Source organism: Danio rerio, chromosome 2, assembly GCF_052040795.2.
Source record: "Danio rerio strain M-AB ecotype USA chromosome 2, GRCz13ab, whole genome shotgun sequence".
NCBI classification, from domain to species: domain Eukaryota; kingdom Metazoa; phylum Chordata; class Actinopteri; order Cypriniformes; family Danionidae; genus Danio; species Danio rerio.
This window is the reverse complement of record NC_141022.1, coordinates 30,323,030-30,349,257: the sequence shown is the minus strand read 5'-3', so window position 1 is coordinate 30,349,257 and position 26,228 is coordinate 30,323,030. Positions and strand designations below refer to the sequence as shown.

The 26,228-nt window shown below is 36.1% G+C and overlaps 1 protein-coding gene across 14 annotated transcripts; it reads right to left on the bottom strand.

Annotated features, from left to right (window-relative positions):
- Positions 1-781: 781 nt before the first annotated feature.
- Positions 782-24,703, bottom strand: asph (aspartate beta-hydroxylase). 14 transcript variants are annotated; one of them, NM_001442621.1, is given in 11 exon segments: positions 782-2,876; positions 4,800-4,844; positions 4,993-5,037; positions 5,173-6,045; positions 8,820-8,888; positions 9,350-9,421; positions 10,182-10,628; positions 13,208-13,243; positions 16,501-16,569; positions 18,741-18,896; positions 19,752-19,857. In NM_001442621.1, coding segments are annotated over 11 exon segments (1,866 nt in total). In that variant the 5' UTR covers positions 19,798-19,857; the 3' UTR covers positions 782-2,868.
- Between the last annotated feature and the right edge of the window lie 1,525 nt (positions 24,704-26,228).

Below are 26,228 nucleotides of genomic sequence, written 5' to 3'. Positions count from 1 at the left end.
ACTGAAGCAACGATATTTTCTCTTTTTTGAAGACCACGTGTCAAATGTTCACAGTAGCTACAAACCTTTTCCTCTCTATAGTTTTTGTACTTTATTCCATGTGGCGAAAAACTGCTTAAATCACCCTAAGCTGCTGGCTGGTTTTATAGGGGGTTTTGGCTGTTTCCAGGCTAGTTTCATACATTTACAGCCTGGTCTTAGCTGGTCAGGCTGGAAAATGACAAGCTAAAACCAGCTTGGCTAGCCTGGTTTAAGATGGACATAGCTGATTTTAGCTTAAATCAGCCTAGGCTGGTTGACCATCCTGGTTTTAGAGGGGTTTTGGCCATTTCCAGGCTATTTTCACACATTACCAGCTAAAACTAAAACCAGCTTGACCAGATGATGCTCATAGCTGGTTTTGGCTGGTCTCACAGGCTGTTTATAGGCTGATCAAGCTGGTTTTAGCTGTCATCTAAGGCTGGAAATGTCTAAAACGAGCCTGGAAATGGCCAAAACCCCCTACAAAACTAGACTGGTTGACTTGCTAAAACCAGCTTAGGCTCGTTTACGCATTTTTTTTTTCAGCAGGGTTGTACTCGCCAATCTTACCCTAATCGAAATTGAAAGAAGATATTATAAAAATAAAATAACTTTACCAGATTAGCCATCACAAATAAAAACAAACCTACTTTTTTATTCTTATGAATACCACATGTATAGTAGGTCTTAATCCTCCTTGTAACATGGTTTAGAGATGGTTTTGTTTTCCTGAAGTAAAAGAAAAGCGAGCAACACCATGTAACTCTTGTTGTCCCAACCTTTATTGCAGCGCTCAAACCAAACATTTACAGTTGTTTACAGATTTGTGAAAGGTCACCCAAAACTCCCTAAAATTGCAATGCCTCAATAACTTAAAAAGAGTTAGCCTATACAGCAGGATTTCATGTAAACCTCCGAGTAGAGAGCCTTGAGTAAACATTATCTGTTTATATGTGGATTTCTATTACAAAAAAAAAAAAAAAACACCTTCTCACAAATTGTTATTGCTGGTTGTGCGTTGTCTGTCCCTTAAAGCACGACCCACACAAAGGCTGTTATATCCAACCTTTCATATATGGCTTTGAGAATATAACACTTCTTTATTTTAGTAAAATTCACTGTTTTACTACACCAAAAATGATCTAAATTAAAAAAAAAAATCCTAATGAAAAGAAAAAAAGTCAAATTAATACCACTTTAAAAATTCACATTGACTTCAAAAGTGTCAGGGGTTGAAAGCACCCTCTAGTGTTGTAGAAAAAGAAGGAAAGAAATAAACTAAAAATAATATTGCAGCTACTTTTAAACGTTATGAAACTACTAAAGAGGTTGAGGTTTGCAGCATTTCCTAAAGTCTATCACAAAAACAACATCTATTCTGGCAGGCCCCATAAAACCACAGTGTAACACACAACATTATATATATATAAAAAACTGAATCCACAGTGAAACAATTCAGGAGCCAGAATTCGGTTTCCTTCAAAAGACCAAACCTATTTTCAGTTTTCTACACATTTACTCTGCATCAATGGTGAAAGCCACATTGTGTCGACAACGTTAATAGTAAATCCAAAATAATCTCTTTTCAGAATATTAAAATGACAACCCATTTTCACGTCTTAATGTAATACAAAAGTGTATTTTTCAGATGTGCCACAACAGTATAAAGGGTCAGAATAAATGCACTGACAATTCAACACACATTTGTGTGACATTTCGACTAATTCTTTAGTACAAAGTGACTTAAGGGGAAAAAAGCACTTGGAAAAATCTTTACTCTGCTACAAAAATAAAACACTTTGTCAAGTAGGTTGCTCCATATTCAGGTGGGCATCTATCACGTAGTATGGCAACCTCCTTAAACAACACTGTTTTGTATGCATACTACACAGCAGCTGGAGCGCCTGAAACAGCTTATCAATTCATGAGCCTACAAAACACGCAAGAAAACGTTGATGATGGGGCAGACCGAAGAAATCTGAATGTAGAAATCTGACATGGCTTAAATATGAAGAAAGTGAAAAGTTCTCTTCTTACCGAAATACACACATACACACTCACAATACAGTATTGAGGAACATATCAACAGAGGTACTAAAATGCTGAACGTACACACAGAAAACACCATCAGAAATGGCTCAAATGATTGTTTCGCATAAAGTTAAAAGTGGAAATTCATATTGACACACAAATATGCGCATGCACGCTCATTCACCCCAATACACACAGTTCACGTAGCAATTATCTTGGTTAACCTGCCAGCATAAACATGTCCTTGATATGCAACATTGGAAATGTAGACTCAATACATATTGGTAGTACAAAACCTAAGGGTAAAAAATAGCAAAAGATCAGTGCAGCTTTGCATAGTACCTTCACATTAAAGCAAATGGATTTACCAGAGAGAGAAAGAGAGAGATGTAAAATGTGAAGATCTCCGAGCTACAAAGCAACATGACTGTGTTTGTACACACAGGATAGGACACTGTAATCAAACTTTCATCCATGATCGTTCAAAAAAAATGGCTACTTCACATCTATGTTAGAGTTTAGAGGAGAAAAGCTGTCTGGAATTACAATGAAAAGGGATTTGGAAAAGGAAAATAAAAGTTTAAGAGTCAAACCACCAAACAAAAGTTAACAAAACATTCACAAAAATGTACATTTGTACTGCATCATCAATAAACAAACAGGCTTGAGTCTCAAAAAAACTAAATTTAGGGGAAATGAAAGGGTAATTGGAGTGTTCTCTGATTTTACTCAATGGCATGAATTGGCAGCTGCAAACTTCCAGTGGAATGCCATGTGGTGCTGGTACTTTCTCCATCTTACACACTGTCCCGTGTTTTATGTTTCTGTGAAAGACAAAATAATTGACATGAAACACTTAATATACTGTTTAAATCAGAATTATAAGCCCTCCTGATTATTAGCCCCCCTGTATATTTGTGTCCCCAATTTCTGTTTAACAGAAATATTTTAACACATTTCTAAACAAAATAGTTTTTATAACTCATTTCTAATAACCGATTTCGTTTAACGTTGCCATGATGCCATGATTACTGGATATTTTTCAAGGTACTGGTATTCAGCTTAGTGCAATTTAAAGGCTTAACCAGGTTAAATCAAAAACAAATATGGCTTAAGGGGGCTAATAATATAGACCAGGGACGTTGCTAGCCAAAGCTTTACTAGGGCACAGCACCCTTCCAAAAAAAAAAAAAAAAAAAAAATTTTATTATTTTTTTTTTTGGATGGATGGATGGATGGATAAAACAAAAAAATATATATATTTATGAATAAATAAAAGTAACATTATTATTAGAGTTATTATTGTAAATAACAGAAATTTATACTAAATGTAACTGGAAAACAATCTTAAGACACAACTGGAGTGATGATAACAATTTAATAAATTGTTTGCATGAATATTAATTTTATTAGAATGAAATTCTATAGACAATTCAATATAGTACAAAAATAGAGTGTTTTATAGAATTATCTGTTGTGTGTTGTCCTAGACCGGAATCATGGCCAAGAATTAGACTTAAGTCTTACCTCCCTGACTTCATCCCTCCTTTCTGCTTCATACCCAAAAAAAAAAATCTATCAGGAGCCATGCAGTGTAAATAAGACCACCATCACATTATTTACCCATTTATCAGATCTGTTTCATCCCCTGAGGAAGCTCTTAGATTTTATCCGAAATATCTTTATTTGTATTGTGAACATGAACAAATGACTCAGGAGATTGAAACAACATGAGGGTGTGTCATTAATAACCGAGTTTTCATTTTTTGGTAAACAAATCCTTGGCCCCGTGAGGTGGTTTGAAATATGCAGTTTTTATTTTAAATTTGATGTAATCCCAACTAAAACAAAGACAGACCGGGACAGACTAGCTCCTCCATCTTAAAAAAAAAAAAAAGTCAAATAGCTATTATTTGACATTATTTTATGACAGCTCTTTCAGTGAGAGTGATTTGAGAGTGAACTCAAATGAAAAGTAAATTGTCACTGTTTTGGAGCACACTAGCCTACTGACCTTATTCTCCGCCGACGAGCGGGCGCTGCCATTTAAATCTTTATGGCTTGAGATTTCCGGTCTTATTCACTTCCATTCATTTTTTGACGTTAAAAACTGCTCATTACGCTGCTTGATGTTGCAATTTGATATTTTCTTATAATATTATTCTACTGGGTCTGTATAGTCATGCAAACATTTGTTTGTAGAGCAAGTAGTTAGACCGTTTTCTGCCGTTTATTATTCTTAGTCATTTCTCCCATAGGCGACTGAATTGGAAGTTCTAAGACAATCGCGAAAACAGGCGCACTTCCGCATTTTTAGAATAAGGTCAATAGATATCCTTAAAACTTACATGCGGATAACTATAATAAAAAAATAAATAAATAAATAAAAAATAAAACTTTAAAAAGACCTTTAAGGCCTGTTTACAACAACAAAGATTATGTTCCATGTAGTCAATGTGCTACAGTTTATATGCTCAGGCTTTTTAAAACAGGATGGCCTATGATTGGCTGTCAGTGTTTTATTGCTAATGTACTGGGGAAAAAGAATCTGCACAAAGTAATTCTAGCAATATTAATTCTACATATTCATTCATTAAAGTTGTGGTGTGGACTTTCTACATTAAAAAATAATTTAATATAGAAATGAACTAGACACTCTCCACTTTTTCTTTTGGAAAGGGCTCATTTTCCAGGTCACCTACATTTCGTATAGCCGATCTCTGGATAATAACAATAAAAAAAATTACCTGTGTGCTCTACTTCAATTTCTTCTTCTGTTTGGTTAATATCCTCTGTTAAGGAAACAAAATAGAAAGATAATAGCAAATTAGACACTGAACATGGATTACTTGACTCAAGACAAATTTCTGAATGGATTTTACACATGAGCAAGTCTTCCCACTCTTTATATGCTTCATAGAAACAAATTAAATGACCAACCTGGAATGTCCTCCTCATTCTGTTCTTCCTCTGCAGCTTCATATTCTGTAACAAGACAGAAAATTTGACAACAAACCAAAAAAAACATTCATCTGTTCAGAGTTTATTCTATAAATTGTGTAATGTTTTATATTAACGAGCAATATTAAATCCAAATTATAATTATCCTGTCAAACTTACCCTCTTCTTCTATATTTTCTGCCTCAACCTCAACTTCCTCCTCTGCTTCCTCCTCTGTAAAGTCTTGTTCTTCCTCTTCTTCCTGAACAGGCTCATCCACTTCCTCTGTAACATCCTCTTTCGTTACAGTTTCTTCTGTAGGGACTGACTCCTCGGTTTCCTCTTCAGGTATTTCTACTATTTCTTCTACTGGTTCCTCTGCCTGTTCAGGTTCCTCAAATGCTTCTTCTACTTGTTCAGTTTCCTCCACTGGTTCTTCTACCGGTTCAAGATCCTCCACTGCTTCTTCTACTGGTAAATTTTCCTCAACTTCATCAACCGATTCAAGCTCCTCAACAGCTTCTTCTGCTTCTACAACCTCCTCTACAGCTTCTTCTTCAACCTCAACTGCTTCTTCTATTGGTGCAGTTTCTTCTGCTGGTAAAGCTTCCTCCACCGGTGCAGCTTCCTCCACAGTTTCTTTTTCTTCTGGGGCAGCCTCTTCCTCCAACTCAACTGCTTCTTCCACTGGTACAACTTCTTCAAACACTTCTACTGGCTCTTCCACTGGTGCAGCCTCTTCCTCAGCAGCTTCTTCCACCGGAGCAGCCTCTTCCTCTATTGCTTCTTCCACAGGAGCTACTTCCTCTACTGCTTCTTCAACTGCTACGACCTCTTCTTCAGTTGCAAGTTCTTCCACTGCTTCCTCAAAAGTCTGTTTCTCAACGGGGAGCTCTGGCTCTTCCTCGATAACTTCAGGTTCCTCCTCAGGAACTTCTTGGTCTTCTTCAACCTCTGGTTCCTCTTCAGTTACTTCCTCTTCTGCAGCAACAGGCTCTTCATCTACTGCCAGTGGTTCTTCCTCCTCAGCAACAGGCTCCTCCTCCACAGCTTCTGCAAGGGAAAACATATGTTTAGCAATATCTATTAAACTATGTAATGTGCTACTATGGGTAGATGCAAATATGGTCTCCTTTACAGACTAATTACAGGAATTGTCATTGAAACTAGTCACCAGATTTCAATCCCTGAAAGCCAATTTACATGACACCATTTTCTTTGTTGCATTCACATCGTCATTAATGATGATCCCTCTGTACCATCTCGCATCTCAGCCTGCCTGTAGGAAATTTCACATTGGATGAAAGATCATCATCTTCAGCTTAACCTTGCCAACCCGACTCTACACCATAACTTTTCAATCCAGATGGATGGGGCAACTAAACGTCTGACCACATTTCTAGAACTGCTCGATCGTGCAGATTCGCACTCTATAACATCAGAAAAGTCTAACCCTACTTATCTGAACATGCAGCTCAACTCCTTGTTCAAGCTCTTGTTCTCTCCAGACTGGATTACTGCAACTGTCTACTAGCGGGGCTTCCAGCTAACTCTATCAAGTGTCTTCAGCTGCTCCAGAGCGCAGCAGCACGAGTGGTCTTTTTTTAACCTAAAAGAGCACATGTCACTCCGCTGCTCATCCATTTGCACTGGCTGCCAGTTGCTGCTCGCATCAAATTGAAAGCTCTGATGTTTGCCTACAAAGCGACCTCTGGCTTTGCTGCTCCTTACCTGCTCTTACTTCTGCAGATTTATGTGCGCTCCCAGAAACTTGCGTTCAGTGAATGAACATCACCTCGTGGTTCCATCCCAAAGAGGGAAGAACTCACTTTCCTGAACTCTCTCATTTAATCTGCCCAGTTGGTGGAATGAACTCTAACTGCATCAGAATGGATGCAGAGTCACTCGCTGTTTTCAAGAAACGACTAAAAACTCAACTATTTAGTCTCCACTTCACTTCCTAATCTGCAATCGCCTCTCTGGTTCTACCACTAACTGTACTCAAAAAAATAATAATTCCATTACTAATGCTTTCCTTCTTAGACTTTACATACCTGAAACTTGCCTATAGCACTTATTCATTGTTGCTCTTATAGTTGTGTAAATTGCTTCCTTGTCCTCATTTGTAAGTCGCTTTGGATAAAAGCGTCTGCTAACTGACTAAATGTAAATGTAAATCAAGAACACTTTGAGACATAAACTTGACCAGTGTTTCTCTAACACGTTCCTGGAAGACCGCCAGCTCTGCACATTTTCCAGGTGTCCTTAACCAAACCCACCTGATTCAGATCATCAGCTTCTTAGTAGAGACTGAAAGTCCTGTAATAGGTGTGACAGACAAAGGAGATATCCAAAACGTGCAGTATTGATGGTTATAGGAACGTGGTTGAGAAACACTGAACTAGACAACAGTGATAAAGCACACCATTCAAAATAACCACTGGAAGATAAAGGATACCCTGAACTCAGGCAGTTTTTATTGAGCATTTCGTGGTAATGGAGAATGAACGTAGCTGTGCAAGTTATGTGACTTACTTAGAACGTATTTGCCTATAAAAACTCGTTGTGTTACATTTTATTGAGGTGAGAAAACCACAACATTACAGACAAGCTTGACTGGGGTCGGTGGAGCTGCTCTTCAGTGGATCGTCTTTCAACACTGACAGTTCTTTCAAGCCAAACTGAATCAATTTTAATATAACTTTAACTACCCTAACATTCTACCACTACTACAACTACTGCTGCCTGCTTGATATGCTGAACACATCCTATAACCTGACATAATGTTATGGCTTTTTACTGGCTTTTTTTTTTCTTGTGGCTTTGACAATACTGTAAAAAGCTATACAGAAATAAAGATGACCTGGCTTAACAGACAAAGGAAATGTAAATAATACATCAAAACACTTTGCTGTTGTTTTGACAAATCATTATACACTTACATCACTGTAGTTCATATAGTGCTGGATTAGACCCTGCTATTAAAAAAATAATAATTCAGTTCTCCCCAAGAGCATTTCTAGAAATAAAATTGTTCACACTTCCTGTGGTGTGGAAAAAAAACTGCTATTTTAACACAGTAGGTATGGGAACTGTGAAAAAGATCCTCCAGTGCGAAAGCCCCTCATATTTCATGTAATTGGTGGGGAGATGTGCCTAGAACTTGTGGCCATGTAGTGGTTAGATCTAGTTATAGCAGGGGTGTCCAAACTCAGTCCTGAAGGGCAACTGTCCTGGGCTGAGTCCGAAATCGCCTACTACTCAGTAGGTACTGCATTTGAATTTAAATGTACTACTCTCCCATTAGAAAAGTGTGTACAATACAGTATGAATGTCAGTAGCATAAATGAAACTCTGATGTACTACATCCGCCATTTTGTCATCCTTGTGTGACCTTCCTGCATCAGTTGCATCGCTTTACTCCCATTCATTTAGAATCTTGCTGGAATTAGTATGTCATCCAGGTACTTCTCGCATACTGTTTTTCGAATTCTGTGAATTTGGACATACTACTTGGCTTGCATACTATTTCAGTCTCCTATATAGTATGGAAGCCCGAAGAGTTTAGTTCCAACCCCAATTAAAAACACCTGAACCAGCAAATAAAGCTCTTACTAGATATACTAGAAACGTCCAGGTAATTGTGCTGAAGCGAGTTGGAGCTAAACTCAGCAGGACACCAGCCCTCCAGAACCGGGTTTGAACACCCCTAAGCAATAGTATATGAAATGATGCATGTTTATTTAGGAATACATCAATACACTTATGAGCCAACAAATAGCAACTATTACAGATCGTCATTTCAAATGACATCACAAAGACTGTACCTGGTGGTGACTGAGCTGCTTCTTCAGCTTCGTAGGCTTGAATCTCTTCTTCCACAATAGCATCTAGAGCTGATTAAGAAACAAAACTATTAAGCTTGAAGAAAACAGCTTTTGCTTTTCAGGATTGAAAGAATGATGATTATTTAGTAAGGCATTCATACAAGTTCAGTCATACATGTCTGCTATTCATAACAGGTCTATGCAATTTCTCTCGTCATGTTACACAAGAACCGGCAAGACTTGTTTATAACTGGCCTCAGGTACAAAAGCGTTCATGTGTCAATCAGAATAATTTCGATATTATACACAAATTATCCATTAGCACATCACTGTCTTTTAAACCCAGTTAATATTTTATAAGCCCTGCAAGATAATCCATCTCCCTTGCAGTCAATTAAAATATTTTTTTGCTACTTTTTCAATGTCTATTAATATTATAAATCAGTTCCTTATGCATACATATCTTTGTATAATAAAATCAGTATGAATACATTCATTGAAGAAAGCTCCCGTGTATAATTCTACTTTACCTTCTTCCACAGGTTCAGGGGTGGCAGACTCGACAGTTTCTCTGGTCTCAACGGTGAGCTTATCTTTCAGTCCTGAGGGTTTTACATGTGCATGTGCATTCATGAGGTAGTGTAGAACACAAATCACATAAAACAAGCACAATGCTCTATGAAGTGGACTAGAGAGCTTTTACACTAAATAGTGTGATAATTAACAACCTGATGACATTTGGTTTACTTTTGCACTGAAGATTTCTTTTCTATCCCTTGTCTTACAGACACAAAGGAATGTGTTTGAAATTTGAAACAGACCAAGAGGGAAACACACGAGAGGAAAAGGGAATATTTATAGAAGACTTTATAGAGTATTAGAAGAGAGACAAGCATTCTTGTGGGAAAGAAAGACTGTAAATATGATCTTATAATCAATCAACAAAGAAAAGACACTCAAAAGCACTAATAAAAACAAACCCAGGGATACATGGTTTATTGATAACACAAGAATATTCTCCTTTAGTAAAGCAACACTAGTAAATGAACAAAATAAGAAACATATGAAATCTTACACTTTACATACTACTTGCAAGAGCAAACCAAGATCCAACCCTCAAACCAAAATATTTTAAGATAAATTAAAAATGCTAATCCGCATTTAGCACCTTGTTGTGATTCCGCTATTATTAACCCAATGATTTGATTCATTTTCACCTCACTGATCATCTCTCACAGGTCTAGATTTCAATAAGTCTCAGAAGACTGCACTGATACCAACCAGTTTTACACAAAGACAAAATGATCTGGCGTTTAGCTCTCTACTGTTTCTTTTTAGCTGCAGCCTTCTTGGATTCTTTACCTTTTCCATCTTTCTCAGCTTTTTTACCACCACCATCATCATTTTCATTGACAGGTTTCTCCATGGATTTCTTTTCAAGCTCTGGCTTTTCTTTCACCTCATCATTTTCCACTTTTTTAGTCTTCTTTGCCTCTTCGCTTTCTGCCATTTTCTCTCTTTCCTCTTTCTCCTTTCTAATTCTTTCCATGGCCTTTTCCACATCCTCTTTCTCTATTCTCTCTCCTTCCTCTTTCAGCTGAGCTTCAGCTCTCTCCCAAGCTTTGGCTTCAGACTCCTCTCTGATGCGGTTTAAGGTCCTCTCTTCCTCTTCTTTGGCTAAGATGTTTCTGACTTCCGCTAGTGCCAATTTAGCTATTTTCCTGGCCTCCACTCTTTCATGGATGATGGTGAGCTGTTGTTTCAGAGCTTCCCTTAGCTTCAAACCAACATCTTTGGCGTGGGAAAGCTCTGGGGAGAAACTTTGTTTGATGATGTAATAATGGTAACTGAATTTCGAACACCACATACATGCGCACACACACCTCAAACCACAACGCAATTAGTTGGAATGATGTAAATCAGTTTACATCAGAATGTCATCAGCAGTTTGTTGGGATATCCCCCACACCAGCAGTTCTCAACTTATTCAAGTCAAAGTCTCCCCTTATTGTCCTGTTTTTGAAGGCTAATGTAAAGTAGTCAACAATCAAAGTAAATCAAAAATGTTTTTCAAAACTGTCCTAGGACAATTGTTGTTCAATAGTTTTATGACAACTATGATGAATGGTGGTGATCCACTTTAAAATGTTGACTATTGTGTTTGTAGATATTATGAAAAAGCTAATTTACTATGTTGTTGTTGTTTTTATATAAAAGTTTAACACAAACTGTGATGCTTAATAAACTTTAAAAAAAAAAAAAATCAGCTACAATTGACAGTTGTATTTAGCCAGCTGGATGATTTATGTGACTTTGTTCAATTTGATGAGGTTCCTTTAACTGCGCTGATGGAGTATTCCTTAGTTTTTAATCAGAATATAATCAGCGTAGTAGTTTAAAGAGGCTTAAAAAGGTTTTAAACTAAAAGTTGCTAGTCTTAAATTCATATCATCATGGCATTATTTTCATGAAAATTATTTTACTTGTGCATTTTAAAGTGTAGCATAAGGGTAACTTCTACAGTGAGGATCATCATCATCATCATCAGTAGCTATGTTTTCATCCAAAATGCGAATTAACTGCGCAAAACTGGATTGCTGCATAAAAGACGTGCGAATAAAGCAGCATTTCCATCTAATTAGTCAGAGAACAAAATAGTCACTTCCTGATTAACTTGCACCAAATATAAACAATAAAAACTAAACTTGCTGCGATAAGAGAAGCTGCATGAATCTTTTCTTTATTTAACAAATGACTTGCGCCTCAAAAGGCAATCTTGATGTGCAGTGAATGCGCAGAGACGTTTGAAGGCATGAAACATGGAGCACAGACATTCCTTATTCTAGAGATCATTCATAAAATAATAACACTAATACTGAAATGGTTATGGCGTATTAGAATGATCAAAACAACATTTCAGCTCTTTACAATGTGCTCAGCCTGCTGGATTGTCCATTCGCACACATTTTAACTATCACATGATCTCTTAAAACAAATTCAGTTGACTTTTTTAATGCGCATCCTGGGATTTGATTGGTAAAAATGTTTCCATCGTAGTTTATGCACATCTTTTTTCATCGAATAAAAGGTTTATCCTACTTATAAGTTTTTTATGCACATTTTTAAAATCTATGCCCATCTTGGCATTTCTAATGAATGGTTTTTTTTATGCGCATATCCAAAATGCGCATAAAAATAGGTGGATGGAAACGTAGCTAGTGGCACCTTCAGTGTACACTATGCTTAATAATGAGCAGTACTCAATTCATTTGTTATATTTCCCCATTTTCATACATGTGAAGGATGCACTATGTATTTAGCACAATAATGATGTGTAGTCATGTCATGTCATGTGTGCGTCATGGAACCGCTACCAATTCCGAAGTTGATGACTTCCACTTTTGAATCCTGTGACACATGCACTGCACAACTTAAAGGTGCTATCTAGCAGCTTTGTATGAAGACTAATGTAAACTAGAGACATGCTGCAATTTTGTTGCACTTAGCATCACTGTAAAGCAGTTTTGAAAGCATAAACTTGATTTGATTAAACATACTTCAGGAGAATATTAAACAGCTAAAGATTTGAACCGATATTACAAAAATTGTATCAAATATTTAGATCAAGAAGATACTTGAAGGTCTTTAAAAAAAATAAGAAAAAAAAAATTAAACTTACCCTTATGAAAACTACAGAAACCCAATCCACAAAATATTGTGTTTATATTTCAAATACATGGCACAGCACAATGCAATTTGACCTAGTGCTTCTTGTCTGGCATTTGACCCACATTTAATTGTACCCCAAACAGGCACAGTAGGTCATTGCTTTTGAACAAGGAAGTGCTTAAATGCAGCGCATAAAGAATGAGATTTCGCTTCTTTAGAAATGCCCAGGCCAGTTTATACTTTTTTTAATTCCAGAATTTTTTTGAGGGAAAGTTAATCTATATTGTCATATAAATAAACCGAAACCTAATATAATTTATCCTCTAGTCACTCAAATACTTATCTGCCAAATTGAGAACCACTGGTCTACATATTACGTTAGAAGATTATGTATTCAGGGTATGTTCATGACAAATTCACAGTTCATTTATAATGTTTGCAAACAGCCTGGAGAAAGTATACACACGTCTTACATGGGCATGTAGCTCTGTCAAGTCATAATAGTCCATGCAAGCTTATACATATTAACTACAAGAGGTCTCATTGTTAAACACTCCTTGGTTAAACAGAAATATAGTTTGTAGTTAAAACTATCTGATGTCAGCTCAGCCATGCAAATAAAAACATGTCAGTCAAGTAAACTCCGATAACCTTTCAAAATCCCAAACCACACTAGAGGCTAGTCTGCTGCATGCACTCAAACCAAGTGTGCAAAATACCTCCTTTCCTCTTGGAAACTTCTTTAGAATTTTCATCTAACGTAAATGAGAGAGACAAATTAAAGTCAGTGGCTGCCATTTAAAACAATTGCATCATGCAGGTCCTGCCTTTGAGGTCTTCTTTATACACGTCTTTGACACCCCAGATGTCAAAAACATGGTCTATTTACCCACATCTGACCTGAATCTATTGTTTTATTAATTGTGCACAACGCACCGCAACAAAAGATTTGTTTTCTAGTAGAAAAATCTTTGTAACCTAAATGCATGTCGTCACAGTTCACATCACCTTCTCTTAGTGGCTATATTTATACAGCATTTGAGTAGTCTTAATCATATCAACACAAATATAAAATCCAAACACCACAATAAAAGTAAAACATGACAACAATGGCAAAATAATTAAAGCAAGTAATCCGAATTGCTAATTTTCCAAAACAAACACTGAAACTGTGCTTAAATAAGAACGAAAGAAAAAAGTAATATTTCTAACTATCAAAATGTGATTCTACTAGACATTGGTCAAGAACCGTGTTCAAGGTATACCACGATTTAGAAAAGTCAAGGTTGTAAAACCGCCAAAAACGGAAGCTAATTGTTTAGCCTGACATGTTTACTGTTCCAAAATATCTTAAATGTTTCTCAAAATAAAATGTAATAAATTCAAACGGGGAAAAAAGTTTTTTGTTTTTTTACCCAGACATTTAAAAAGATCGTATTTTAGGGTAACCCTGATAGTTTTATCTAAGGTTATCATATGACCAGAATCTTTTACCGGCCCATGCCTAGATTCTACGCACTAGAATAAATACTGAATTGGTATTTTGTAAATGACTAGGTAGGTAGGTATTGCACTTGTGATCATTTATTAATGCTCGTAGCCCTCTCAAGTACTTGTCTGACACTACTTGCATGTTGGCAGGTAGGAACTGATTGTTGACAGTGACAGAATGCTGGAGTTCAGGACCCGTTCCTACACAGAGCCACTTGAGAGAACTTATTCTTAACTTCTTAAACACACGTGCAGTTAAACAGTTAAGTCTATAGTAAAAGTTTCCAGTCTTCTTTGCTAATTGAGGTAATACAGCATGAAAGTTGAGATACACTTATACTGAATATTTAAGCCTATCAATGTTCTCTACATCTTTGACCCCCTTTTCACCTGGTATTAAAATCAATTGCAACTGTACAATGCCAAATAGAAGTGCAAATATGGTTTATATAATTATTAGCTTTTCCTTTTTCGACCACTTCCAGAGGTAGTTGAAAAACATTTTATCGTATTGTTTTTGTAGCGCAAATTTTAACAATAATATTTACACAACAACGGTGTAACAAAATATATGGCATGCCAGGCCAGTATTAAGAAGCGAAGTAATTTCACTGGCAGCTTGGCACTCGTGTGTATAATTTACCATGCGCCGTAAGACACTATTTTGATTTTAATGAATTACAAAAAGTAAAGTAAAAAGTAAAAAAAGTACCTTAGCAACAACACTACCACATACTTTGCCATTATTGTGTACGTGTGTTTGCGCTTGCATTAAATCTACACTCCTCTACAGACATACAATGCATACTTTCTCAAAGACTTGTTTTCAGGTGTTTACACTGAACATCCACAAAACGGACAGGCAATACTTATAAAAACTTTCCAGCTTTTGGCTGAAATTATGTGTAAACAACCCCTCAACGTGATTGAACAGCCACAAACTCTCTTCTAATTGACTTAACACAATCATGTCAGGATATATTGTTAGAAAAAGCACCAAAAGCATTCATACATCACTAAATTGTATTACAACACATGGATTATGGTCCTGCCAAAGTGATGCAGAGCGTGGCGAAATAAGAGGGGAAAGACTAAACACAAGTCGTCACAACATTAGAACTCATTAATACCAGGTGAAAACCGTAATGCGTCTCAGATGATTATATGCGATCAGATACCTGAAAAAGTCTGTTAATACCAGGTGAAAACACCCTCTGATAAAAGAAAGCAAAGGCAAGTCGCATGAGAAAAAATAAACTTAGCAACATAATTTTAAATCTGTCTGTTCTCTGTACTACTAAGCTATACCAAAATAGTAAACAGAAAAACCAAATAGATGTATCTCCACTGAGTTGCTGAGGATGCAGATCACCCCAAAATGCAATTGTTGTGCAATAAAAGCTTCTCAAAATAAACTAAAAACAAAATAAAAATGATAATCATAAGCAGTCACATGTACAGTGTTAAATTGCAAGGCTCAAACAGAAGTACATACTGCCGTTTATGATATAAGGGAACTTATGCATGCGGCAAAGGTGAAACTTACAGCAGCTAAGGTCAAAAGATTAGTAACTGGAAACAGCCATGTCCAATATTTACAAAATGTTCATAATGACATCATCTTCTCGAGAGTTCGCAGGTCCCAAAGTGACTGTTGGCGATCTTCCCAACAGCGGATTTCTTCAAGTGTTAGGAACAGAATCAAGTCCTTCCTCTAATAAAGTGCTTCTGTCACAATCGCGGTAGGAAACGTGACTACTGATTTTGAAGGCCTAAAATAACGCATGTCTTTTGGCCCTGAACCCCTTCAGTCTGTGACGCGCTAGCAACGTCCTCCGCTGCTGCCTCGGTTTCTTCATCCTCTAGCGTTTCGAAAGGACTCATAACGTCATAAAGGAAGGTGAAGAAACCTTGAAACCAATCAGTGCCCTCTTCGGCTAAAATATCGAGAACTTCCTCAAGGGAGTCTGAGTTTTCTTTGCTGCCATCTTTGGTCAGCCCTACGCAAATGGGAAAATAAGGAAAAAAAGAGAAAGAGAGGGAAAGACAGAACAGTGGGAGAGCAAGGAAACAGAGAGAGGGTGGAGGTTGTTTGCAAGGTTTAGTAGATAAGGATTCAGTGCTATAAAAAAAGAGGGTAAATACAGTATGCTATTAAAGCATAAGATGGAGGTATAGAAGGATAGGGACATGCATGGGAGGGACTAATAGAACTGTTTTTGATTAATGGTTTATTTATTTCTATTATATTACCTGCAAAATGCTTTATTTTCTCTCAAACTTTGCCTTGAAATGCATTATTAGCAAGCTGATCTTATACAAAATCTCATGCAATAAAAGCCAATCCTCTCTTGGTCTTTAAAATGGCAAATTATTTTATTAAAACGATGACAAATGCATGAAAAAGCACCATGCATGTGCATCATCTGATTTATTTAGTTTTACACAGCACAAAAGTCAACCAAAGTCAGTCATGCAAAACATAATCTGGTAAGAATTGAATTGGAATCAGCACACTTGCCTAGTAGTACTTTAGCATCTTCCACGTCAAAGTCTCCATCGCCATCAGCATCATAGGATACAAGTTTACCTAGTCAAGTAAATCTGATTTAGTCATGATTTGCATTGTGTATGATCCACTTTGTCAAAACAATATCTATCAAGAGACTTTAAACCAATACATCTCCTTAATATTATTTTAAGAAATTATATTTAAAAAGTTATAAAAATATCTTTATTACTGTATATGATACTTTTATATATACACAAACATACACACTCATTTAACAGTTTGGGGTGAGTTTTTAATATTTTGAAGAGGTGCCGTGTCCTTACAATTTGCTGTAGTTATTGAATCAATAACTACAGTAAATGATAATGTAGAAATTAATTACAAATTTAAATATCCATCGTCTTTTTTTCAGGATTCTTTGATGAATAAAAAGCTCAATTTAACATTTGCCTTTTGTAACACTATAAATGTTTTAATGTCAACTTGAGGTATTTTGTTTTACAGAAGTATTAATGTCTTCAAAGCATATTCTTAAAGGGATAAGAACAACCCCCACCAAAAAAATTCTACCATTATTTACTCACTTTTTATTTGTTCAAAACCTATTTGAGTTTTTTTTTTAAACACAAAAGAAGGTATTTTAAAAACTGCTAGTTGCTGGCACCAATTGACTTCTAAAGTATTTTTTCATAATATGGAAGTCGATGGGGGCCAACAAATAGCATTCTTAAAAATATCTTCCTTTGGTTCAACAGAAAACAAGCAAAAACTCAAATAGGCTTTGAACAAATGACGTGACAAATGAGTGTGAGCAAAAAAAAAAACAAAAAAAAGGTAACACTTAATTTTAAAATCCATGCTATTAAACTACTGGCTTATTGCCTGCCTATTATGAAGATATTAACTGCTCATTAGTAGTTATAAAAGTTATTCTGCATCCCAAATCCTACCCAAAACCTAAACCCAACTTCTACCTTTCTAATTATTAATAAACAGCTAATTGGTAGTTTGTTAAGCTAGTAGTGTTAGTTTATGATTTTATTAGGGCTGTGTGATCAATCTAAAAGTAATCGAAATCGACATTCAGAACCTATAATCAATCTAATGTTTTCAGGATTTTTACCTCTTACTTTCCCTACATGTCAGGTGAGCCCGCTCTTTTAAAGGCTGTGGCTGATTTATTCTTCTGAAGCTATTTTGCAGCCACATCTGAGTCAAGTAGAACCCATTCTTGAGCCTTACTTTGGACTATGTTGACGATGATTGGAAGCTGCACTGAAATGGCATATTATCCATTACATTAAAATTGTTATTTACATTAAAATATTTGTTTACAAAAGATGCAAATGTTTAAAATATTATTTACAGAATAAACAAGAGTTACTTGATTTAGAAGAGATACTGCTTATTTTCTACTTTTATTATGAAAAACACTGAAAATAATTTATTTTGTTTCCAAAAGTTATTATTTTCTTTTTTTTACAAACGTGTGCTTTAATTTCAGTTTTTCAACGTAGATGTTCAATAAAAAAAAAAATCATAGACAGAAGATAGCGTGTGTTTTCTTCAATTATTTAAAAAGGTAATGCACCTTTCATTCAGAAATCTCTCACTTGTAATATGTGAACATATTTACTGTCCAAAAACGTGTCAGTGAACTATGATGACAAAAAAATTAAATAAATAAATAAAATAATCGTTCATTAATTGTAATCGAGTTAAAATGTTTAATTAATTGAGATTTCGATTTCAGGCCAACTCGCCCAGTCCTAGTTTTTATAATACTGTCAATTTTGACCTAAACTAAAGTGCTGCCAAAAAACTCAAAGGTCTCCACATGAGGGAGAATAAATGAGTTTATTTTCATTTTTGGGTGAACTAACTTTTTAATGCGAACCCCAAACGTTTTATCAGGAGTGTATGATAATACAAATATACACTTTATACACACAGTAGGGGAGGAATTGACAGCAAAAACAAAAAAGAAACTAAGCGTTACTTTATTTCCCTACATTTAATGGAAGATGAAAGGTTCAATCAATGAAATGAGGTTTAGAGTAGTGACTGATTATAACCACCAGTTTAGATGTCATACCTTGTAATACCTCTGAAAGATTATAGCGCAAGTCCTTTGCTTTGGCTGCATGCAAATTAAGGCCAGATATACAAAAACAATTACACACCACATTTATGTAAGAGTATTTTTAAAAGATATACACCAAGTTTGAAAACACAAAACCAAAACTCACCGATTACCCCTTGATAGTCAACAAGGTCAAAATACACCACAGCTACAGAGGTCCAGACACCCAGCAGAGCCAAAACCATGAACCAGGTGAAGAAAGAGGTTCCTCCTCCAACCTCTGCCTTCTTCCCATTCTTGTGTGCCTGCTGTGGCTTAGCCTCTGAAGGACAAAATGCACAATGTCAGGTAGAAATAAACAAAAAGTTAAGTACCAATTAATTTAACACCATAAAATCAACGCAGCAGAGGAAAGCCCTCTAGAAACACGTGCTTAGAATCAAACCATGCATTTGACAGCAACATTACACTTTTGCTACTAATGTACTATTTTTCATTTCAATTCAAGGCCACTATCTGACAGAATACAAAATTTAGTTAGCTAGAAATCTACTGTAGACCAAGGAGTTCTCAAATACACATATGAGATTAAATTATTTCTGGTTTAAAGAAAGGTTCACTTAAATGGGTAGAATTTTCATAATAATCACAAGGTGACAAAAGTCTAAAAGAGTGCAGTTATTCTGAGGTCTGTTGACACTCCTCATGGAAGCGCGATATATAAATACATCTACATTCAGAACTCTAGTAGGAAGAATGAACAGGTGTTTTGTCCGCTACGTTCTGCTAGGTCAAACCACACATTGGTTCATGCACACGCACACACACACAATACAAAAGTTAGTAACAGATATACAAACAGAAAAAAAACACCAAAGTATTACAACACATACATACTTTTTACATTTTGAACAGGTGTTTCAAAATGAACGTGATTTCACAATAAATAAAAACACAAATTTTCCTCAATTCAAAATTTCACTTAACCCAAAGCAATTTCCAAAAATATCATAAAATTGTTACTGCTTGTATACAAGCACAAATGAAACCTAAAAAAGAACTATTAAACATGATTGCATTTAATTTCTTATGTTAAGTGTTTCTCTCACACCCCTATGATTTGTTAAATGTCATCTCTCATCGTAACCAAATAAAATACATATTCCAAATACTATACCAGCTTCTTCATTCACCACCTTGACCTCTGCATTGGGCTCCCCCATCCCTCCAGATAAAGTAGGGAAGAAGAAAGCGTTTTCACCCCAGACCTACCCCGAACCCCTGTACAACAGCAGTACTCCTGCCTTTTTGTTCCCAGTGAATTGAGCCGGAACTTAATATGGAACGCGACCAGCAAATGGATTATTTTTAGATCGTCCCTTTGAAAGCCAGAAAAGCACTCATAGGAAAGGGTAGAGGCAAATCCCACTCCATCCTGCTGTTCTTAAGTCACATTTGAAAGCTGAAATGGGCACCCAAATTACTATACTTAACAAAAGAGCAGCAGACATTTGAGGATGCACTGCTTTATCACATATGTGCGTTCCAATGGTATGCAAAACTTTAGATGGCTTTTTTTTTTCAGCCTCCAGGCAGAGTAGCATGTAAATCTTGGCAAACTCACTGACTATTTATTTTGCATACAAGGAGCAAATGAGCGGTCTCCCGAGTTTCTTGATGAAATTCTAAACAGGTTAGCAATAGATTCTGGTTGAACTTGCCAAAACCAAAGCAAATGTGTTGCTAGAATACACAACTCTGCCTCAATCTGACATTATTTGTCAGTGTAAATGTCATAATGTGCTTAAATGATCATGAAATAAGGTACCTTTAAAAAAAGCTTACTCTAATTTTCTCAAAAGAAAAATAGTGCTTGTCTAGGCACTTAGAGTGCTTTACACAATATTTTTTTTGGGGGGGGGGGGGGGGGGGATTAGTGCATCCGTCAGACTACACACACCAGTTGATTGGTGGAGAGGAGACAGAGTTATTTGCGAAGGCGAGCGGGCAAATTAGGCCAGGATACCAGGATACCCCTACTTTTTTTTTTCGAAAGACATCCTGGGATTTTTAACAACCACAGAGTCACGACCTCAGTTTACATCTCATCTGAAAGAGGGCACTTGCGGAGCAGTATAGAGTCCGTATCAATATATTGGGGTGTTAGGACCCACACAGAATACAGGTTGAGCGCCCCCTGCTGGTCTCACTAACACCACTTAGTAGCAAACTAGCTTTCCCATGCGGTCTCCCATCCAGGTACTGACTGGGCGCAGCCCTGCTTAGCTTCAGTGGTTGACCATGTGAGAGTTGCAAAGAGCTAGCTGCGGGCAAATAATAGTTTTTATACTTATTATTTAGTGTAATAATATTAGTTCTAAGTAAGTTCTAATAATATGCTAAACTTGATATGGACATGCTAGTATTGAACTTGGTCCTGTTACCCAATGCACAGGGCATTGTAGACGCAAGTATTCATGGTTCTGAAGCAGATTTATGAATTATGTTAGACAAACATATGCTGCCCACATACAGACAACCATTTTTAATAGTCACATCTAAATTTACCATTAAAAATATATGGGTAAAGCAGTGGCGGAGCGGGTAGCATGATCGCCTCGCAGCAAGAAGGTCGCTGGTTCGAGTCTTGGCTGGGTCAGTTGGCATTTTTGTGTGAAGTTTGCATGTTCTCCCCGTGTTCGCGTGGGTTTCCTCCGGGTGCTCCTGTTTCCCCCACAAGTCCAAAGACATGCGGTATAGGTGAATTGGGTATGCTAAAATTGACCATAGTGTATGTGTGTGTGTGAATGAATGCATATGGATGTTTCCCAGTGTGGGTTGCAGCTGGAAGGACATCCGCTGCGTAAAGCAAATGCTGGATAAGTTAGCAGTTCATTCCACTATTAATTCCCAAATTAATAAAGAGACTAAGCCGAAAAGAAAATGAATGAATGACTATTTTATTTGCATATAATTTGGCATAATCAGAATTCCACATTGCGTTAATAAACCTATTTATTATATTCCAATACATAGCCACATTTTTATTTTGTTACATTTCAAATCAAACAATACACTGTTAAAACCATATCCACTACTGTTAGACTTTGAGGTCACTTAAAAAAAAAACAACAATCACATATTTAATCCATGAACTGTTGTCGTCCAGTACTCAGGACATTTTTCTAAAATATATGTTTTTGATAAATCTGAAACTTAAACTGACAAACTGTAATTTGCATACATCACATAATTTTCAATTGTGAATTTTAAATGTGGGGTGACAGTTTATATAATCAAAATAATAACAATTATAAATATATATTTTTTAAATAATTAAACAGAAACTTTACCTTATAAACATTACCTTACCTAATTTTATTCTAATAAAATAACCAGTTTTAATTATATTAAATGACCTTTTCAAAAGCCATTGCGCCAGTCTTTTTATTTTATCCACCAGAACCCATTTTAATTTGCTGATATCATTCTTAAAAAAACTCTTTGCATTATTTATAATTATGTTATATTACGGTCAGTGTTAAAAAACCTAAATTTCTTTTAAATCAAGCCTCCAAAGTTTGCCACAGTGAAAACAATGCACCATTCGAATCTTTCAGACAGATCAAATCTGCAAGCAATGTTTGGAAATAACAAGACACACCCCTAAAGACACACACACACACACAACTCATCGCTAAAGCTGCAGATAGTCAAATGGCTGCCACTGTATGCTAATCAACATCTTCCCCTCCCCCATTTATACCTGCTTATGAAAAACAGAGCTTCAAACCATACACGTTTGTGAGTCCAGCACAGATTTTGCTGTTGCTTCAACTATGCCTTTGTCGTGCACAATCATTGTCCAGCTTACATAACATTGCATGGAATGTGTGCCTTGAACTACCCTCTCTTCTTCGGTTGTACATACACACGCCACTGCATAAAGCAAGCAGTTCCTGTCTGGTCAGAAACCAACTGTGGACATTAACCCCTTCTTTGATCTTATCAGCACATACCACAACCAGCAAACCGAAACTTTATTCAGAATAAAACATTACATAAAAAAAGTCAAAACTCCAAAAGAAGTTCAAATATCTAAGATCATTAAGCCATTAAAATACATTTAAAGAGTATTTTGAATGCTATGCATTGTTATGTATACATATTAGTGCCATTCCATCTGTACTGACTAATGTTTCTTGTTAAATGCATTGCTCAATCTTTGAAAGCTAATGCCATTTTAATTTTTACTAGTAAACAACCTTGTACGACATAGACAATTATAAAATTCAGGCATTTAATACAATTACATTGTATTAAATAAAATGTAATTTGTATTTAATGTATATTAAATACCAAAATACAAACACACACACACACACACACACACACATGCACGTTTATTTAAGCTAAATCTCACTATCAATGGTTAAATGCTTGGGTTAAAAAAATGCAAGCACATCATGACAAACTTGTTTCTTTACCAATTCTTTGGAACTCTGAAAGATATTTTCTGTACGGCTGAAAAACTTCCTGAAAGGAATGGTTGTGACAATTGATAAAAATACCCATTTTATCACGTTATGATCAGCTGGTTTACTTTTCAAAGCATTACATTATAAATGCAAAAATATAAGCATAGTGGTTGTAAAACTGTTAACAGTTCAGTAGACATTTAAATGGGTGTGGCTCCTGTCAATATAATTATCGTTTCATCAAAACCGTTTCATAAGAAAAAAAATACAGTACATCAATTTAACAAAGAAAATGTGGTGGTATGCTTAGTACTGCTGACACAGCATTTTACACAATCTCTCAGATGATAACAGTTTCATGCCATTTTGATTTATTAATTTTCATAGTTCATAATGTAATTTCTTCAAACGATATAACAACATGCATCATCCGTCCTTTGAAATAGCTTGAAAATAGCCACCATTATAACACATGAATAAAATGCCTACATGATGAATTAAGCTTTTCCATGAACAAAATTGGCTTTACCATGAAGAGTCGTTAAGGAACATAAATAGAAAGTGCAGACTAGCAAGACGCAATACTTAACTAAAGAGTAAGAGAATTATTAGCTAAAGTTTTATATAATGTAATGACAATTCTAGAGCATAAATGTATTGTAGCATGAATATATTTTATTGAATACGATATGGTAACTTACAATTTACTGCTAACATTTCCTAATGATAATATTTTACATTACTACAGTAGATTTATTTTCTCTAAACTACTATTTTAAATATACACTTACGTGTGTAAAAATTTCACTAAATGGGTTTATGAACCCTCAAAAGCCCACTAGTTAATATACCACGCTTACATAATAATCACGCAGTTACTAAAGTCTACAATAGTAGCCAGATTGCTAACACCGGACGTTGTTGACCAGCAGTGGGGTCTTGCAGTGTGGCACTTTCTTTTTAATTACAGTCTGTGGGGACATGATGGGACCCCAGAGGCCACGTGTAACCCCTCCCACGATCTCCCAATAATGACACGTGAACATATGAGAGCTCGTACCGGGGCAACTCTTGACTCTAGCCATGAGCAAACATTTATCTGAAAATATAGGTCATTTGATGATGTCGGGAATTAGGCAAATAGAAGGATAAACAAGGCCCCGTGGGTCTCGCGAACACAAGGCTAAAATCTCGCAGAAGTTCTGCAATCACCTCTTACAATTTTGCAAATGCACAAATATGATTGGAGAATTCAATACACCCCTCTTTAAACGTTTGGGGGGGAAGTTGTGACTTGCTTGGAATGTAGAGCGAATTTGCAGGAAAACGAAAGCAGCGTAGTTTATACTGGACAACTAGTCGACAAATACATTGAGATAATGTTGTTATTCCTCGTTTATGAGTGCACACAAAATTAAACCAACAAAATCAATTTTACCGCCTGATTAACTCTCAGGCCTTCGCTAAATTCTACGTATTCTAGAAGGGGTATAAAACGCATAAACATACACACCTTTCTTAACTGGTCCTTTTACGTTTTTCTTGGCCATTTTAAGTGGTAGCTCTTCGACGTTTCTCTGTCTGCAGCAAATAAACTGACTGAAATTCCAGCCTCAGTTCTGGTACTGATGCCCTGCAAAATCAAATCCCTATGCCTTCAAACGCCGAGGCCCATAGCAACCCGTCCCCCTTTTGAGTGACTGAGCGTTTGACCAATGGCGTTCAGTCAAAACTGCTAAGGGCGGGGAGAAGGGGAAATGTCACCCAATCGTCGAGCAGTGCCTGATGACTTATTCAATCGTGTGGATACCTGCGAGCTAAGACCGCCCAGTTGTGTTTGCTTTTTTTTTTGTCAGCACTGGAACGTGGCAAGATGGAAGGCTGTACTTATCGCGAGATCAAATCTATATAACTGTGCTGTGAATGAATTTAAAACAATTAAACATTATCATAACTTGTATAGTTGCGTATATCCGGCGAAATATCTCCGTATGTAGGTGACCTATATAGGTAAGTAGGCTGTGGTCTGCAAAAGTGTTGCATTGTAAAGTTGGAAATGAGATCCAAGCTTCCATCCTTTAGTATAAACACATTGCAGAAAATAGTAAATAAACTTAGTTTAAACAATTAAATAACTTATATAATTCAATAGGATGTCCAAAATAGAGGTGATTAAATAAAAAAGGTAAAAACCTTGTGCTTTCTTTGTACAACTTGTTCCCTTGACTACATGTTGTGCTCCACCCCTTGTGCTTTTGTCCACATCATCCTAAAACCAATGAAATGGTAGGTGTGTACACTCACATGAAGTTAAAACCGTTAAACACTTATATTAGAGAAGCCTAAACGGGAATGACGACTTGTGCTTCTGAAATGTTTATCAAATTACACTTAAAACAAAGCATACAAATATTTTATTAACAGTTTAAGTTTATTAATTTCTCAGTCTATTACAAAACATGAAAAATCCTCTGCTTTTAAAGATAAAATTCAGTGTGCTTTTAAAGAATCAAATATGTAAGTGTACTTATTTGCATCAGGCTAAAGGATTTGTCAAAGGCATTTGCTACGACATCTTTATTGGATCTGAAATTCTAAGCTCCTAAACAATGCTGCCATACTGCTTGCATGTCGGTCAAAGTAGCATAACTCAAGCGTATGAAAAGAGGATAAACTTTGACTTAATTATATCAAATTGTATTCAAAGCTATTTTAGATTTGCAAACAGTCATTAGTAAGCCTACATGGTGAAACAGTTCAGTAAAAATCTGTCCCACAAATTTTCATGACAAAAAGTATATATAGAAAATAAAAAAATTAATTAACTGGCAGGGTTGATCAGTTGAGACAAATTGTAACTATGAGTGCATTTGTTTAATGGTTCATCTTTAAACAGCAAACACAACACAATACACTTTTTGTTTTAGCACGTGAGATGGGAGCCATTTGGGCCCTCTCCACCATTTGGCATTTGTGAGAAAGTGCCATTGTAGATCACGGGTGAGAATTACAGGGGGGTTTGAGGGGGATTGACCCCTCTAATTAATGCCTGATGCTGTCCTGAAGGCCATCAAAACAGATATATATATATATATATATATATATATATATATATATATATATATATATATATATATATATAGGGAGGATGGGGAGGTGTCACCCCCAAATAGCTT

Coding starts and splice junctions, on each gene's coding strand:
- asph (XM_087238810.1), bottom strand. CDS start 19,797: ATGGGGGAGCCCAATGCAGAGGTCAAGGTGGTGAATGAAGAAGCTG. Junction 8,889..9,349: donor CCCTGAACCTGTGGAAGAAG/GTAAAGTAGAAT, acceptor TTTCTTAATCAG/CTCTAGATGCTATTGTGGAA. Junction 6,046..8,819: donor AGCAGCTCAGTCACCACCAG/GTACAGTCTTTG, acceptor TTTCCCTTGCAG/AAGCTGTGGAGGAGGAGCCT.